This window comes from Syngnathus scovelli, chromosome 4 (assembly GCF_024217435.2).
Source record: "Syngnathus scovelli strain Florida chromosome 4, RoL_Ssco_1.2, whole genome shotgun sequence".
Lineage (NCBI taxonomy): Eukaryota > Metazoa > Chordata > Actinopteri > Syngnathiformes > Syngnathidae > Syngnathus > Syngnathus scovelli.
The window spans coordinates 18,664,582-18,683,073 of record NC_090850.1 but is presented as its reverse complement, the minus strand read 5'-3'; the positions used below and the strand labels follow the sequence as shown (position 1 = coordinate 18,683,073).

Below are 18,492 nucleotides of genomic sequence, written 5' to 3'. Positions count from 1 at the left end.
GGGTGGAAGCGCGCAGGGAGCCTCTTCATTTGCTTTTTACTGCTCTAGCTTAAGTGATTTATCCTAAGGGTTCATTAGCCTCATCCCCATGCCGGGCACGTGACGCCTTGGACCTTAAGTACAAGTCTTCGTCGCATTCTCCCTGGTTTGCTCACTAACTGCTGTTTCTTGTGGTTTTGTGTGTCCCCAGGAGCAGCCAGGGTTTTATGCATATGAAGCTGTCCAGGACCAAAGAGAACAAGTATGTCCTGGGCCAGAACAGTTGCCCCTTCGAGAGTGTGCCCGACATCATCCACTTCTACTCCAGCCGCAAGCTGCCCATCAAGGGGGCCGAACACATGTCCCTGCTGTACCCTGTCGCCATCAGGACTCTATAGTACCCCACCCAAACCAAATCCCCCATAACAGAAAGGGAAATCCCAAAACTGCTGATTCTGACTCACCTCACTGGTTGACAGATTCCCAAAGATCTGTCTTTTATGCAGGAGTTATTTTTGTTTATTTATGACCGACACACGCTTACTTCCTTTTTTTGGGCGTTCCCACGGAGAGGATACACTTTATTTGTCGCGGCTGTTCATCTGGAAAACGTGGGTTTTCTGAAAGGTTAATACTAAGGATGGACACTTGGGTAAATTGTCTTAGGGTGTATTCAGACCAGAAAAGTCATTTAGTCCAAATGTTTGGTCCAGACCAAAAGCGGACTTTCGTTTGGTGCGGTTCCTATTCAAACTGTACATTTTGCAAGCGAAGTATATTTTGTAAAAACACCCACGCTTGTGACGATCTGCGCTCCATCTTTACAATCTAACCCTGGTCCGTTTCAAGTGGACCAAACAGTCAGTTCTGAATACATCCTTAGAGCATTATAAGTTTAGGTCTGTATGATCTGTGACAATTAAGAAACAAGATGGCCGTTTCTGTTCCAGGCTGTTGTCATGTAAGAGATAACTCTTCATTGTCGCACCTGATAGGCTTTAGCAGACTTGTCACATTGACTTTCTTCTGGCAGTAAACCAACTGAGACAAAATCAACTCCATTTTCCTCAATTACATTTGGGATTGGCTTCTAAACTAGCAAACAAAGCCATGACGTAGCCTGATAATTAAGTTGACCAAATGGAACCAGTATCAGAGTTTTGAAGCTAGCACGCCTTAGCCAACATGTTTAGACAGCAAACGAGTAGTTGATGACGATGCTGGTTCCATCAAAGTGCTGCACTTTATTTTGTCTCCATCCTGGAAGACATCATGATCCACCAATTGTTAACAAGCCCATCCCTAGTTGATACTCTATGCACGTAGATGTATTGCAAAGGGGGGGACGTGAAGAAGTCTGAGGCTTTTACGTTGATCTCTCTTTCACGTCATCGTCCATACTCTCCACCATCCGTCAGCGAGGGGAGGGGGGGGGGGGTCGTGTTACACCAATGACAGCGTAAGTGGCAAGACATTCTGGAAAGAGAGAGCGTGATGGACGAGTCAACCCGTCCAACAAGTCAGAGTTGAGGAACTAAAGCCCCCCTTTTAACCCTGGAGCTGTCCCGCCTAAAGCCCCTCCCCCCCTGCCACAACGCCTGCATTGTCTACCTCAGAAAATCAATGCCATTCAGCCGTCTGTCTGCAGATCAATAGGTACAGTGGGACGGCCCGCATCGATCCACTCTCTGCTTTCCTTAAAATCGTATCATTCGTTTTGAATTTGAAAAAGAAAAAAAAAAGCAGAAAAAAAAGGACAATTCAAGCCCGGCTTTAGTGTGTTTTTGTCACTACTATGATGCTGTGTGATGTCAAACGTTTGGTTGAAGCCTTATAATGCATGGAGCTAACTCAGCTGACTGCAATCCTGCTTTTGAACGATTGTTCCCTGACTGTAATTTATTGATGGGCTAATTAGCGCCCCCATTTTTTGTTGTGATCGTGATCTCCGGGATGACTCCTGTGGTGCTCTACGTTTTGCTCTTCTTGTGTGCTCGTCACGCCTCGGCCCAATTCTTCCTGACCAATTGCAGCGCAGTTTATTGGAACCCCGATGAACATTCAAACTGGAACTTTATGCATTCAACGAGTCCATTGTAAATTCTCAAGAACACTGACAAGTCCTGTGTTGAAGTCATTTCTTGGATTTTGCTCACCAAGTACAGTTTTTTTTTTTTAATTTAATTTAAGGAAGAGAACCGAATTGTGTTCAATCTCCATTTTTTTAAATTATTTCCCTATAGTGGACCATTAGAACTTTGACATTTGACCCTTATTTTAATGTTGCCAATTTGAGTGTTAACATTGCTACGTCTCCAAAAACAATACGAGCTCATCAGTCATTAGCTTTTATTTATTATTGTCAGCGAAACACCAACCTTTGATGGAGTTGCTTGGTGAGCAAATCTGTAAGAAATTTAAAATTCAAGGGAATGGACTGCCGCTAAGTGTGTGCTATGCAACTGGAGGACTCCCAACTGGTGTTTCAATGGTACCAACCGTCCCACGGAGGCGATGAAAACGACTCACCTGTGTAAAAAGTCGAACTGAGGGTCGTCGCGGTGAGGTCAACATCACTGCAGCTTTACTACGACTTAAGTGGACCTATGAGAGAAAAGATTTAGAGAAGATGAATGTCTACGAAGGTTCTTAATGACCGCTGCAAACGGGTGTTCTAGACGGGGGAGGCCTTACTTAGCTTTGGAGGAAATAGACTGCAATCCACAGAGGACACTCGAAACATTTCTCTATGGAAAGCATCTCTTCTGTCTAAAGTGTCTTAACTTGTGAGTGTGAGCGTGTATGTGCGGCGTCCCCCTATGGCCAAATGTATATACTGAATGTATCATAAGCACGGGGGACGCGGAGGCATCTAAATAAATAAAAGAAGAAATCGGGTTTATTATAACTAAAGCGCGAGTTGTTTGATGCTTTCTTGACGATGGCACCAGTTGCCATGGCTACGCTTCTCTGTAAATAGCGTGTGGCTGCTATATTGTTTTGAGTCAAGGACTGTGGCTATTAGTATCTTCTCTCTCTTGTTATTGGGGGGGAAAGTGAAGCTTCAAACTGGCTTCATGGATCAGTTGTTGTATTTGTTTGACTCCTTCGATGGCCCTCTGTTCAAAATTGGGCTGAAAGCACACAGACTTGCAATTTCTTGAAACCCATGTTGAGGAGTCAGAAAATGCAACTGGTTCAGGAAGTACATTTGAAGCTTCGTTTTCCCACCACTAACTATTCACTTAACTAATCAGGAAGTAACCCACACCGTACAAATGCAAAAATTTGATAATATAATTAAACTAACAGAACAAACTGCCGCCAACAGAAAAAAAATGCTCGCATGCAAACAAACCAGGAAGTATTCTTTAGTTAAATGCTTAATGACATTCCGAGATTCTCGTTGAAGCATTCACTAAGGCAGCATTTCCAGTTCTGTCTTGAAATGTTATCATCCATCAAAGCTGTACATTAAAATCCATTATTCCAAGGTTCCATAGAGACAGGTGATCTCCACCTCTTCCATCAATGCATGAAACACATCAGAGGAGCTTTTGTGCACTAAAGAAAGAGCCAAGATGGAAGATCTCATATAAAAAGGTGAGTTGAATGCATTCGAATGGAGCGTAGAGGGGATAGAAATGACCTGCTGTCTGTCCACCTTTTTACACCCAACATGGTGACAGAAAGCAATCTCTGGTACCAGACGTTATGCTAATGATGCTTCTTTTCACCAACACATTGGTGAAAAGAGACGTTCCTCATCTAGGTGGTCTGATGTGGCTATTGTTCTTCTCGTCTGTTCTGCTTTGATTAGAAAAACATTTACACATCACGTGGCTACCATTGCCATAGTCAAAACCATTATGGCCAGAAACCATTTAGACTCAAGTCAGTACACACCAGTGGAGCCAAAGAATGGTGGGGAAAAAATACTTTGTTTAATTTTGTTTGATTTGAATAAACAAAATTGGTCCCTGCTCGCTAAGCAAAACAAACCAGAAAGTAGCCAATTTGTTAATAGTATAAGGACGTAATTATTAAACTAAATAGGTGTGACGTCATATTAAAGATTGAAAGTAAAAATCAGTCTATTGTAACTATCGTCAGGACAAAAACAGACCTATACTGCCATCTAGTAGTCAAATCAGAAAACCACGTTGGGCCACTTGATTAGGTACATAACATCTAAGCCTTACAAGCATGCTGAAGGGCATAATTTTTATAAATTGTTTACGATTCCTCTCAGTTGTATTAAAATGATTTCGACCATGCTAGAAATGTGTTTTTTTTTATTCACAAATTGCATTTTGTGTGCGTTTAATAATGTTGAGATGATGGCAAGATCCTCAGCAGTCCACATCGCAATGCACGTTTTCGTTTTCTCATTTTCCATGTTTTTCATGACTGGAAAATTGATCATTATCCAGAACGCTTGGGAACCCAGATTTATTTTTGTATTACAAGTACAGTGACAGTGAGTTAATAACAAAGTATGATATTATGATACAGCACAATGAATGTCAGAACATGCCAACAAAAATCCTTGTGTTATTCATCAGAGTTTAGTTTAATGAGCAGGTCTGCATTCAGAGTCCCGGTCCTCCAGCAAAGATGAGTTCCAGGGCGGCCTGGATGTCTCCATCAGTGGCCTGCAGTGCTCTGAGCATTAGTTCCTCATCCTGGATGCCCATGTCCCTGAGCTGTTGCATTTGCGACTGCCATCGGCCCTGAACGCATCGCCCCAAAGTCGCTTTACTTTCTCTTTTACGTGTCTCAGCATGCACTTTAACCGAGATATTTGTTACCTGCAGGGCAGACATGTTGGTTGCTTGGAGGGCTTGTTGCAGTGCCTGACTGAACAGGTCGTTACTGACGGGGGTCCCTGCCGGCATAGGGGGGCCACCGCTCGACGACGACGACTCGGCCTACAACCAAGTTTGAATAATGTGACATATAGAAATCTTTGGCTAAAGTCTAACTGTAGTTTGAAAGAATCATAAAAAAAGTAAGTGTGAATGCTTGGCTGTTAAGTTTTGATGCAGCATAATTCATGTTCATACATGGTTGTGAGATGTTCCAGCACGGCCTGACCTGATTGGCTGTGGTCGGAGTCACTGCGCTGCTTTCGGGCGTGCTCGCGAGAGCTAGCGCCGTTGCTAGCTCGCTCTGCGTAATGGGTCGTGGACCCGTGGCGCCGCTGTGGTTGAGCGAGAGCGGCCGAATGCCCGCCGAGATCCCCGCTCTGCTTGAAGGGCCTGCAGGGCTGCCCTGCTCCATCCAAAACAACACTCGTAAGAATTACGGATTCAAAGGATTTCTGACGCTCAGAGGCAAGCAAAGACTCACAGGCTGGAAGTCTTCATCATCATCAGACATGCCCTCAAACATGAACCCTCCTGCCACAGAAGAACAATTTGGGTCAGTATGGCTAGGTGGATGATGTTTAATCTAAAAAACAAAAGACGGAATAAATGTACCGACCGGGCATATCACTGTAGGAGCTAGCTGAAGTGTTGCGACTAGAAGATGTGGCAGCGGCGCCGGTGGACTGCATGGGTGCACTTCCTGCCACAGAGTGCAGCACCAGAATGATGGCGTTGACCAAGGCCGGGTGTGAGCTGATCAGTCTGTAAGGTACCAAAGAGAACTTTATGATCGCCACTCTGCACCCACACATCTGACACGAGAAAAACCAAGCACTCACGTATCTAACATGTTGGGGTCTGTGAACTGCACAAAGAGGTCTTTGTCTTGTAGCACGCCTGTGATGACAAAGGTCAGCATTTGCATGTTGGTACCAATGAAGAAAAAGCATCGGGTCATACCTAGAGCCACAGGGTCGGACCTGAGTCCCGGTGTGGCCACGATGATTTGATCCAGAGACTCTTTGTTGGTCAACATTTTGTACACCTGGGTCAAGAAGAGAGAGATGAAGGAGTAGTAGTGTGCATTTTGCTTTTTCTTTGGATATTTTGTAGTATCTCACCAGAGCTATGTTTGGCATTTTACACATAGTGTGTTGTTTTTTAAATGAATACTTAACTATATTTATACACTTAAAATTGAGATTGTGTGGTTGGACCTAATAGTTATTAAATATGTGCATAGCGTCATTCTCACAGAGTCTCTGTAGGTGGAGTGTAGCGAGTGGAGGGCGGCGTGGAGCATTCGGAACTCCCTGGCCGCAGTCGCTCTGTTCACAGGCTCTGAAATAATAATAATAATAATAATAATAATAAAAAGACATTTAAAGCTTTGGCATGTATTTCAAATGAAAAACATTTTCTTAAAATTAGTTAAAAAACACACCTGCAATGCTTTCAGGCTCTGGCCAAGTCTTTTTCAGGACATGCAAGGTGGATCCCGGTAGAATCCCGCAGGCATCCAGCGTGAAGTCATCCTTCAGTTTACGCCCACAATGGACCAGCTCTGGAACCACATACAGCACACATGGTATCTATCAAACTGGCGTTAAAGGTGGAGCCTAAGTATCGTTGTGCATATGTGGGGAAAAATAATACAACTCAAATACATCACATTTTATTGGTGCAGCTGAATGCACCCCTACCAATAAATCTCGACCCATCTCTAATGAACTACTAGCACCTCTCCAAGCGGGCCTACCTATGAGATCAGGGTCGGGGACAGAGTCGGGGAGTTGCGCGGCCACAAGCTGCTTTAGGGTGGCAACTCTGTAGCCTCCAGGAGCGACGTCCCCTGGCATCATCTCGGGGAAGTGGAAGGTGGATTTGGGCTGATCCAACAGCTTCAAGGACAAGTGCCAGTCTGAGGATGCCATCTAGAGGAGGAGGGGGGTAATCGAGTGAATATACCACCCAGAGCTAACATACAATGAAGACCCTGTTCGCGAGTTAACCCTAACCCTAACCCTATGCAACGTTAGCAAATATGCAATCACGGCTAGCCGGCTTTCCCAAGACGCACTTACTGGATCGCAAATGTGTATTAGCCTATTCCACTGTATAACATAACATACAATATTGCATGGATAACAGCAAGACTACAAATGGAAATGTTCGGTAAAAGCGCACTAAAGACAAGCGCACACTCACCGTTTCAATGTTGACACTCCGCTCGCTTCCTAGGTTTTAGTCACGTGGTACATGGTGCGTTTGTAGTCAGTGTCCAAGTCAGGGAACTTTCATGCTCCATCTATTTTCTTAATCAAAACAAAGAAATATTCCTCTCAGACGTTAAATGCACCAGCTAAACATTTCATGTGTTTTATTTCGTTTGTTTTGATGGTTTTATCACATGCACCTAATTGATTTTTCCGCTGTCTTTGTTCAGACGGCGCTGCGTCATGTCGGGGGGAAAATGTGATTCCAGAAAGATGAATCATGATGGGGTTGTTTTCATTTTGGTTAAGAGGCGCTATCCAGACTCGACAAACTAACCTTAGACACATTATAAAACATAAATAAATATTTTGTCTAATTTACCAGTTCCACATCACCAGAGATCATGTGAAAATCACACACTGTAGTGCTGTATTTAATAACGCTCCGTCAAAAAGAGCTTTTGCGTGAATAAAATGCTAATGAGGTTGTCAGAACTGAGATTTTTTTTTTACGCTGTCCAATCGGGAGTGGGTCGGGATTCGTCCTCCTCGATATGACATCACCACCGGGCAGAGCAGCAAGGAGTGGTTGAGTGAATGCAACCAGATCCAAATCAATGGAACGCACTCGCGCACTTTGATAAACCCCGATAGAGCCATTTCAAGACACAAAACACACCGTTATCTTCACGCTCAGCGGGACGAGAGGAATAAAACACACGTCGTGGTCCTGAACGCAACATCGACTGGACTGGAAAGACAACGCCGACGCCACTTTAGTAGTTTTTCTCGTCTTTGTCCATACCATGGTAAGAAACTGTCCACCCACTACTTTGATTGCATGCATTTTGCTAAAAGTTACGACTTCAGCGTGTTATTTAAAGCATCAGGCAGTTAAGTCAAAATCAGGGCTGACGTTTGTATACTTTTTCTCCGGATTAATGTCGTAATTTCTTATTTTAGCCGTAGGGAAAGTCATGGCGAATAATTTGTGTGCCCCCGGTCGGCGACGTGGAGGAATTGCGTTCAATGACGCGCTAGTAATGGGAATTCCCTGCACAGTACTTTAACTTTTTTTTTTTTTTTTTTTTTTTTTTAAATTAACGGAGGTGATGTGTCAAAAGTAATCTTCAAGAGGGGGTTTCCTGACTTAAGTTGTTCTTTATCACATGCTTGTTCAGCAGGCAGGTACAACATCCGATGGGATGTAGAGGATGTTGTAGTCCCCATCCGGATAACTTGAGTGGGAAGTGATGTCATCCTGTTTTGTCCATCCATTCATTTTCTCCAACATCTATCCTCATTTGGGTCGACAATTAAGTCAGTCAACACAGAATATTATGTTCTGTAATCATTTTTACATCAAATGTACTAAATGAAATCTTTCACCGGAAAAAAAATGATTCTAACAATAAAAACTAAATCGCTCCTGAGAAAATGTCTACAGTAAACCAAGTTCTCCAAAAAGTCAACACCCATGATGCATTTTAGTGTTAACATTATCATTTCCTGAAACTTCCTCTGTGGTGTTGTCATAATGGGGCGCTACAAATTAAATCTTTTCCTGTTAAAAATAACAATCTATAAATCAACGGCCCCCAAGTGCGCTCCAGATCTTTTCCCAATTAAAAAAAAGGGATAAAAACTTTTAACGAATAAGAGTTAAAATGATTTTTACACTACCAGCATGGGGTAGCACAAGTCAGTTAGTCACTTCCTGGTGTCTGGACACCACCAGGCGGAGTCAGCCTGTGGTTTGGTTTAGGGAGTCGGTCCAATTTCACATTGTGCTCTCCAAAGAACAACTCAAGGGAAATAGGGGTGGATGTTTTTTATTTCTTTGTTGCTATGTCAAGTTTACTTGCACAGTCTGGAGAAACTGGCGAGCTGCTCAGTTATGGAAACTTTGGTCATGATGAGACTGCAAGACTGACCCACATCCGCTCCGCTCAAGTCAAACATTAAGGCTGATGGAAAAACATGAAACTTCTCATGTACTGTAGTTTTTGTCTTATTTTATTTGAAATGTATTGGCTCAGCTAGTGAACGTCACATGACTAAACCTGGTGAGCCATGATTGGTCGTTACCTGAGCCCTTAGGCACTGTGATGTCATTTTCAGTCGACAGCAAGTGACAAATTGGCTGCCCCCCGGGATTGGATAAAAGAAAGTGCATTGTGTCAACACAATATTAATTTGAATGCCGTGTTTAGACAAGTACATCATTGTAAAGAAAGTCTTTGACTTTGAGTGGGTAATCCTTTGGAGTTTAAAACTACCAGGCAAGGATAAGAAAAGATGACTAGTAGACGTTCTTTAATTGCTTTGTTTTGATCCCCGCAGCGTCACGCCTGACGAAGTTTTGCTGCTGTCCAAATCCACCCTGGGATCACCACTATGACCCTACCGCTGCTGCCGCTGCTGCTGTCTGCCATGCTGGCCGTCCAAGCTGTTGGTGGGTGTCAGCTGTGGTAACAATACACCCCTCAAGGTCCATTAGTCTCCCCTCTTTGTAAGGCAACAAGAAGGATTGAAAGGATTCTCAAAGTTGCTGTAGTTTTAGACGAGGGGTCACATAGTATGGGCCCTTGGAGGACTTTTGAAAACTGAAATTGGCCAAACTAGGAAAAAGCTTGCGAAATAAACTCTAGACATACATGTATATTGAATATAAGATACGTTTTGCGGTATATTTTGAATGGAATGTTTTGGCATGAATCCAGAAAAACTGTTTTGCGACGCCCTCCATGAAAACTGCTTCTAGAGCAAATTTTTTCATCGTTCTGAAAGGGCGGCTGGGTGATGCCGCAACGAAGGAATCATAACTTCAAAGTTTCACTTCTGTACAAGCAAAGAAGTTGGGTCATCATAAAAAAGTAACAAATAGGCCCAGGCTGGCTTGATAACGTCTGTGCGCACCGTAAATAAAAGAAAGGAGTCTAGCATGTCAAAAATTGGGATCTGCACTGTGGAAGGTTTATTACCTTCTTTTCTTTGCTGTTGGTGTAGACTTGGACACATAATTTAAATTAAAATCTCATACCGGCTGATACAGCATGTCAAAATGCGGGCCCAACATCCTCAGGCAAACCTGTAAAATTGACTAACTTCTTTTGGGGGGGAAAAAAAAAAAAACCCACCCCATAAAATTCAACCCTTTTCCTCTACACAGCAAATTCCCCTGTGGACTATACTAACTTGATGAAATAATATGACAAATTGGGATTTGAGTGAGAATGCAAGCTTGGGAGTTTACATGACAAAATGTGGTGACCTGATTCAACTTGCGGCGCAGTGGAGCTCAGTACAACCAATTGTTCATTAGGCATCTCTTCTCCGCTGACACAAATTGGAGCACGGGCCGGCTCATTAGCGGCGGCGTGGCATCCGCACAGAGGAGGAGTAGATGTCGGTTGGCTCGTGCAATGATTCAGTTTCTCTCCACTGAGTGGAGCACTAAGCGAATTAGTTGGCTGCTGCACATGGAACTCGATACAAAAACACTGCTGTTGTCGTGCCGATTATGCATAATCAAAGGTAACGTTAGCCCTAGCTCAATATGACATCCTCCCTCTGAACAACAATAACAAAATGGCTGCCAAGGGATTTTATTTTGTAGCTTTCTTAATTTGGACTGCATTCGATTTCTTCTTTTATAAACCTCATTTACATGTTTTAAATGTCTTAATTTACACCGATAGTCGGGGAAGATATTGCATTTCAATTTGCACGTTTGACGTAAAATGTTTAAAATGTGTCACGTGGACAACCTGTGTAACTTTATCTGCACGTGTAGGGGTAATTTAACTTATATAATTATTGTAATGGCTGTCAATTTGATGTCTAATTTGCCTTTTCTGGTTGCCGGTCAGTTGCAGAGCACATACTGCCTGAACCAAAGTACATCAGTGACTTTCCTTGAGTAGTGTCAGCCAGTGGAGTAGGCGGAGCTAATGGCAGGCCATTAGTCTAGCAATTGTATTTAATACAACATAGAAAGTTGACCAGATTTCACTCTGGGAGAGGAGCCTCGGGCTAATTAAAATTAATTAGTGTAATTGGATCGATCCCCCTGGGCGAGAAAATTGTCTGCTCTCGACTGTCTTTACAAGTGCGATAGCTGTGAATGCTCCTCCCCTGTGTCTTCCTTCCCCCAACACTGTGATTGATTCTGCAGAGAAGGCTCACTTTAGCTTGCACATAAATTCAATTTTAGGCTATTACCCCGTATCTGTGATGCTCTTGCTAATTTGATTGCATCCGCTGAAGTGTCCCATCGAGGACCCGTCTTGACTGAGACTGGTTTCAGCACGGCGCATATGCACTCACGTACATCATCAGTCTTGTTGGCCCTCCGTTCTCCTTCCGTTCTCGCCCATGCATTCATTGAGACAGAGTGCATTACCCAACAAGCGCCTCATGATTATTTCAGCATGTCGTCAAATTGCAGGCCTGTGAGACTGTTTAAAAATTGATTCAGGTAATATGCAGCAATTGCACTTCAGCAGGGGTGGAGCAGGACCCGGAGCCATGTGTGGTTGACTTTGAGTTGTTTGGATGGATGCTGAGCCATGCTTGGAAACTGTTACAGGCTCAGCTACTTTGCTGAGGAGAGTCCCCCACCTCAAAAAAAAAAAAAAAAAAAAAGCCCCAAAACAAAACGATGACAGTTAATTTTAAAGGAATCCCAATATAACAAATTTCCTTAAAATTGCATGAAATCAATGGCAATTTTCAGTTCTAATTTCTAGTTGTTGTTTGCAAAACGGCCACCAGAGGGCACTCAATATTGTATTGGCTCTGACAGGTACCTTGAAATAAGGCTGGTATCAGCGACGATAACAAGCAAATTACTCAGTGTTCTGTTTTGATTGGCATTTTCTGAGTGGCACTCACTATCGCGTTCTGATTTTTACTTGTTTTTTAATTAATACCTTTCAGTATGGTCCAGTTCCAAAACAGGCTGTTAAATTGTAAGAAAAAGATGGACAACATCCTGTGAAGGCAAATCAAGGAAGCCTTCACTGCCATGCTGTTTCTCTTCATCTTTTAAGACTTCTGTCCTCAAGTGAGATCTGACCCTTTGACCGTACGTCTACCTTGTCAGCTAGCCACTTTCCTTTTTTTTCTTTTTCTTTTTTCATTTGTGAAACCGCAGCTCATCAAAAGGCTCTCGGTGTCTGCGGACTTGTAAGCCAGAGGCTCAGTCTTATCTGACTGCCCGGGCCCATTAGCGGGTTATTGACAGGATATGAGATGGCTCGTATCAAGGAAGGAGGCAAGGGAAGGGTGATGTTGGGCAGCGACGAGAGAGATAGAGTGTGCGAGAGAGGAAGGGTCGTGTGTGAGAGAGAAAGAGATCGAGGGGCAGAGAGATTTACAGAAAAAACAGCACAAAAGAACCTGATTTATGACTCTGCGGGAAATAAGCAAGTCTGAGTCCTTATCTAGCTGATCACCTGGATGTCTCCCTGGCGAGGACACTACTTTGTGATTTCCTGGAGAAATACATAAGAAAAGAGGAGATTATATTCAGAGCTTGATGTTGAAAGTGACTCTTTTCATGCACATAGGTTGTGTATGAGGATGGGATGGGAAACATCTGCAAATGAAATCTCCCTTGATTATCATGTAAAGACCTCATAGCCGGCCGGATCAATCTCTACTCAGATTGGGTGTGCCGATTAGCATTCATTTAGTCACTCTTTTCACGTCCATTTCTGGTTTGCCAATTTCAGACAAAATCATGATTACAGTGCACACTCCCATCAATCCAATGACACCCACTGACCCCCCCCCCAATATGTGCGGAAATCAAAAGCTCACTTTTCCTTTCAGAATTCCTGCAGGTCTTGGTTGTGTCGTTAAAGTAATTAGTATGAAAGGGCTCACGCATCCCTGTTGAGCTCAGTCATTTGATGTTCCGGTCCGTACAAAACGCCCAGAATGGAAATGTGTTAGCCTGTAATATCACAAGTTGACAGTAGGGGGCAGTATTATACAAGCCTAGTTAGAAACAATCCCTCTTCTTAACCTCGACCAAGGTTTGCCCATGTTCACCACTTGTGTGTTTGTGTGCGTGTGTCTATATTGACACACTATTTTCCAATCACTCGTCTAAAACCTTCAATTGTTGCCCATTTAGCTCGCTGTCAATAGTATGTCCTTTTCATTTGCCGTGTACTGATCATTCACAAACTCCTACTAATGCTTTCTACACCGTTGGCCTCCGTGAGAATTACCCTTTAAATGTGTGCACACTATGATTAGCAGATGGCCAGGCCCCAATCATTGTGTAAATATCTCTGTCCAGGTATTGAACGGTAGTTATTACCTTGACAAAAGGAAGTCTGAGGCACTAATTGTGTGGCATAAAAGTCTCTTGCAGCAGCATCGCTGGAGAAAATGAATTGACCATTGGAAATAATTTATGACTTAAACCATAAATTGCACCATTTTTTTTTTTTTGCAGTGGTCAACTTTGTACCATTAAATTGTGTTGACTTCCCACGCCGTTTGAGTTTGCATGCACAACCCGGCACTAAGAACATTTGTTCTTTGCCGCGTGTGTTTGTCAACGTGACCGATGTCAGTCACGCTGACAGAAAGCTCTTTGCTCCACTGCAGCTTCCTTACAGCTTCTCCATTGTAGTGTCAGGAGTTCCTTGTGTCCAACTCCTCACACTGCGTTGCTACGGACCTGCCAGTAGTCAAGCAGGTGTGGAATATCAATGTGGTCTCTGGCCTTTGGGGTCGGAGAGGAAAACGTGTTTTGTGTGTGTGTGTGTGTGTGTGTGTGTGTGTGCGAGGCTAACTGCTGTTGGATTATATTGAAACAGATACTACACAACATTTGTCTCTTTCTTCATAGAGATCAGGGAAACTAGACTCATAAGAGCCTTTGCGGAACATCTGACATTTTCCGCTTTTTACACCCAACCCCACAAAGCGGGATAGTGCTCTGCAAGTCTCTGGGCCAACAAACCACATACCCTGCTCAGACACACTTGACCACTGCGGTCAGATTGTTTGGCACTGTACTGTGCTCAAGGCCAGCTCAGTAGTTGTTCCCTCGGCAAAGACCATGACCATACCAGGCTTTAGCTAAAAAAAACAAAAAACGGACCCTTTTCTGTCCAACGCTGGTCTATACTCACACTGATTCATACGGTTGCCATCACGCCATATTACAACACTATATGACTGCATTTTTTTTTTTTTTTTTTTGCTTTTACTTTGTTCCTCATTTCAAGTCAGTTTATTTATATTTTGCTGCTTACGGACGAGCATGGGCACAGAACATAGACATGATTGTTTACCCGTGGTTGCCATGAGGTACGATTATTAACTCCATTGTAAGGCTGCATGGATAAGCAAGGTTGATTGAAGTGCAGCAGGTTGTTGAAGCGCAAACATTGGGGAAATATGAAGCACAAACATTGGGTAAATAAATATACCACACGGACAAAAAAGTTCAAGGATACCTGGTCGTTATACCGGCAGGAAATGAAAACGTATGCGGTCGGTCGTATAAGCCTTTTTCCATCCGCTCTTCTGGGAAAAAAGAATCTATGAGAGTTTTGAAGTGTTCCTGGAGCTTATTCATGGGTGTTCATTCAGAGAAACATGATGTTGAAACTATTTTTTTTTTCATTTGATTGCTTTTACCTGTTCCATCATTATCATTGAAGTTGTTTTCAAAGCAAAGATTTACCTACAATTTCTTGGATAAGTGATAAACATTTCATGACAACACGATGTTTGCAAACGGCTTAACCCAACGCTAACAAATGACGAATGAATGACCACTTTGATGACCACCTAACTAACCGTCTCACACAAAGTTTATGACCGCAGTCCTTGGGACAACCATACTAAAAACATCTTCCCCTTTTTATTTTACGAGATAACTCATCGGAAACGTCTCCGGCGACAATGTGCATAAAACATCCCAGTTGGTGCACGCTCGTGCCGATTAGCACACTGTGGTTAAACGCTCCGCTCACATCCGCTCTTGCCTCGAGCCTCCTTTCCCATCATCACGAGCCACAATAGCGTCTTGCCAACACCTGACAAAAACTGTTATTGTTGGTAGGTGTTTGAAAATGCCACGGTGACGCTTAGGCTTGAAATTAGAGTGGAGAGCGGTGTGAAGATCATTTAAAGACTTTTTTTTCTTTTCTTCCTTTCCTAGTCAGCGCTCGCCGCTAAGCAGGGCCAGCTGCCAGCGGCCGCCAAAGGCTTAAATGAGTTTATTTCATGTCGGCTGTGAAAGTGCCCGTCTCTGTCACGTAGGCACTCAAACAGAGCTGAGGCCCATAAACACAAAGTGCAGCGTGTAAATCGCGGCAGCCTGACGTCTCCCAGCCTGCCCTCGATGGCTGCTCAGCATGTCTTTATAGAGAAGGCAGGAGAGGAGAATCCTTACTTCCCCCTCAGGGAAGACCCCACTGGGAAGACCGTTACATCTACCACCTACCCTCCTCTCCCCTAAACTTTGTGGACAGTAGAGGAATTCAAGAGTGTTCTTGACCTTATTGACGGATATTATCTTTAGCTTGATGCTATTTTGTGCTACAACCATCCTGCCCCCACCTTCCTGAATGCCCATGGTGGTATGACTCATCCATGCCTGCTTTCAGAGTGATTTAATTGAACCCTGTGTCCCGTTACCCTCTTCTTCCAACATGCATATGGAGAGCTATCACTGGCCCGCTTCTTGGAATAATGAAACACTAATCATGAGTGCAAGGAATGTGATCTAGAAACAAAACAAAGTGTAGCACTTGCTTTTTCATCCTAACTGCTATTTGGTGGTTAAAAAAAAAGTCAACCCAATGTCACATTAGTCTCCGATTTCTCAATGGACGTCAGAGAATGTTTTTGTGGAACGGGCAACCTTGAGAGGTCGAACACGGCTGGTCCAGATTTTACCGGGCAACATTTGAATTCAAACCCAATCACCACTGCGGAAACAAAACATGCTTTATACCATGAACTTCTTCAGTTATCAAGATGACACTCTATCCACTCTATCCCCCATAAAACATTATCGCACTTTCCAAAACGATAAACAGAAAGGGATTATTGTGGCACGGGAGCCCTTTTTCTCCTCGTTATCTTTCTGCAGTTTTACTGTGAGCCGATAGATGGCACTGTTCAGGCATCAGTGGCAAGAGATAACTCGTTGGGATGTGTTAAACGTACACGGCATGAAAAATAGGCCTGCCTTGACTCAGCGTCCGTACATGAAGGCTCTCAAAGTCTTGTTTGTTGTTAATTGGATAGTTGATTAAAGCACCCCTGAATTGGTCAAATCTACCCCATACCAAAGTGAGTCAACGCTAACGACACCGCGTGTTGGAGTTCAAAAGCGAGTGAAGAGACCAAAAATGCTACCTTGATTTGAACAATTACAGGGACAAAACACTTTTTCGCTCCTGGGGCTCGAGTAATTTTTTTCCCCTCCTCTCCTGTGATGTAGATGAGTGTCTTGGCGTTGTATATAAGCAGGCAGGGATCAATGAGTCGCGCTGACTCGCAAGGATGCCACAAACGTCTGCCTGAAATGGCCGCTAATCCGGAATAATTACGCTTTCACCCTCGTCTAGACAAACAATGAAGCATGTGCCACTCAATCACCGACTTTTTCAGTCGAAGTGGCGGCGGCATTGTCTTAAAGAAAAAATCACACTCTAGAATTTTTGTGTTAATCCCCTTTTAGATACTTCCTGCTGCCACATTTGTTTCTGAAACAAATCTAGCGTACTTTTCAAACTGACTTTGAAGGATATCAGTCAATTCCATTCTAACCTTTGTACAATGTCACTCACAAGCTGCTCCACCTTTCTTGTAGCCCAGATGGAGGTGCTTGTCCCCGACCAGCCCATGGTGGCGTTGCACGATACGGACGTCATCCTAAACTGCTCCTTCAGCCCCGCTGGCCCCTTCAACGCATCTGACGTGACAATCTTCTGGCAGCTGACCGACACTAAGCGCAGCGTGTACGGATACAGCGAAGGTCACGATCAGCTGGCTGACCAGGCCGAACGCTTCGTCAACCGCACCGGCCTGTTCCCTCACGAGCTGGGCCGGGGCAACGCCTCGCTGTTGCTGAGGAAGGTGCTGGTGGCTGATGAAGGCAGCTACACTTGCTTTGTCAGAGTGCGAGAATACGGCAGCGCCGCTTTTTTTCTACAGGTGGCCGGTGAGTTTGTACCACACACACACAGCCCCATTTGATGTTGAAAAATATTGCCTACAACTAAATAAGAGTTTTACATCCAAAGATTTTTTCTTTTAAACACACACTCTAATAATACAGCATGTGTTACACTTAAGTGCATGCGGTAAGTAAACATGATAAACAGATTCCCCAAGGCTGCTCAACTGCATGTTAGGTCAATAAGCGCTGATTGTGGCCTCTGTTGTGATCAATAGCTGCTGACTTTGACTATCAGATGTTGTTTTGGTCAATCAGCCTTTCCCAACATCTTGGCATCTTACATGCCGAGACTTTTCATTTACTTACGGTGCAGTGGCACATTTGTATATCTATTGAGAGATGGCTGGTCAATTCTCAGAGGATGGATGTGCATTAGGTCGTGTTAATGAATAATGTGTTTTTTTCCCCTTCTCCCCATCCTGTTCATCTCCCAACAGTGACAAATCGGTTCCATTTTATGCATGAGATTTATACATGTTTCTATTTTTGAACGGCATTCACATAAACATTGTATATTTCCTACCTGCTGTGAATGCAAAGAAGCCAACCGTCTTGAAGGAAATGTGGCAGTCAAATGGACAGTAGAGACTAAGTCGGCTGCATCTTGATTGACTCGCCAAGCATACAACACGTTCATACTATAAATTCACTCCAATTACTGATATCCACTTCAATTCTGTTCTGACATAATTCACTCCATTCTCGACACAGTTCCTCAACATGCTGACACAAAAATGTCGCACTCAAAATATTGCAAGATTTCACCAAGACTCGATTAATCGTGATCCATATGTAATAAAAAATGGCTTTCGTTTAATCTAGGCATGGAAGACCCCTAGTTCGCAAAAAGCGTAGTAAATCCCATCTCCATGGTAAAAGTCCACTTTTCACCAGCGGATCAAATCATCTCAGGCTCAGCTCCGCCCCCTTGTTTGCTGTGCCATGATTGGCTTTGGGAATAGAACAGCCTCTTTCCGCTTCCACCTTTGTACCCTTACTTCAGCGCCAGGGATTGGGATTTTCAGCAAATCTGACATCAGATGCCTACACTCTTTTTCCAGACCTTGGGTTGTCTCCAAATCTCAGAAACAGCCAATTTCTGCCTATTTCCACCTCATGGTTGGAACCATAACATTTTTTTTTCTTTTTTTTTAGGATTAGTTCTGAATTTTGGCACTCTGGGGTATGTTGAGATGCATCA

General features: G+C 43.5%; 3 protein-coding genes across 9 annotated transcripts in view; 2 read left to right on the top strand and 1 right to left on the bottom strand.

Annotated features, from left to right (window-relative positions):
* Positions 1–2,892, top strand: part of LOC125967698 (SH2 domain-containing adapter protein F) — a 59,126-nt gene extending 56,234 nt beyond the window's left edge. For all 6 annotated transcript variants that reach the window (XM_049718980.1, XM_049718977.1, XM_049718976.1 and 3 more), the window contains one exon: positions 191–2,892. In XM_049718980.1, the coding sequence (XP_049574937.1) occupies positions 191–377 (187 nt within the window). In that variant the 3' untranslated portion in view covers positions 378–2,892. The remainder of the gene's footprint in view (positions 1–190) is intronic.
* A 1,523-nt stretch (positions 2,893–4,415) lies between these two features.
* On the bottom strand, positions 4,416–7,179 carry LOC125967700 (ubiquitin-like protein 7). The gene is made up of 11 exons (XM_049718984.1): positions 7,059–7,179; positions 6,610–6,784; positions 6,295–6,414; positions 6,106–6,191; positions 5,811–5,895; positions 5,690–5,747; positions 5,467–5,612; positions 5,332–5,381; positions 5,077–5,253; positions 4,791–4,910; positions 4,416–4,712 (listed from the first exon to the last, which is right to left on the bottom strand). The coding sequence occupies exons 2-11, from the start codon at positions 6,782–6,784 to the stop codon at positions 4,572–4,574; spliced, it is 1,158 nt and encodes a 385-aa protein (XP_049574941.1). The 5' UTR covers positions 7,059–7,179; the 3' UTR covers positions 4,416–4,571.
* Positions 7,180–7,609: 430 nt separating this feature from the next.
* The window catches only part of cd276 (CD276 molecule), a 46,317-nt gene continuing 35,434 nt past the window's right edge, over positions 7,610–18,492 (top strand). Inside the window, exons 1-3 of one of the 2 annotated variants that reach the window (XM_049718985.2) lie at positions 7,610–7,875; positions 9,410–9,521; positions 16,923–17,273. In XM_049718985.2, coding sequence (XP_049574942.1) covers positions 9,464–9,521; positions 16,923–17,273 — 409 coding nt within the window. In that variant the 5' untranslated portion in view covers positions 7,610–7,875; positions 9,410–9,463. Of the gene's footprint in view, positions 7,876–9,295; positions 9,317–9,409; positions 9,522–16,922; positions 17,274–18,492 lie in introns of those variants that run through there. The other variant, XM_049718986.2, reaches the window with a different exon arrangement.

Coding starts and splice junctions, on each gene's coding strand:
- LOC125967700 (XM_049718984.1), bottom strand. CDS start 6,784: ATGGCATCCTCAGACTGGCACTTGTCCTTGAAGCTGTTGGATCAGCCC. Junction 6,415..6,609: donor CCCCGACCCTGATCTCATAG/GTAGGCCCGCTT, acceptor ATGTGGTTCCAG/AGCTGGTCCATTGTGGGCGT. Junction 6,192..6,294: donor AGAGCCTGAAAGCATTGCAG/GTGTGTTTTTTA, acceptor TTATTATTTCAG/AGCCTGTGAACAGAGCGACT.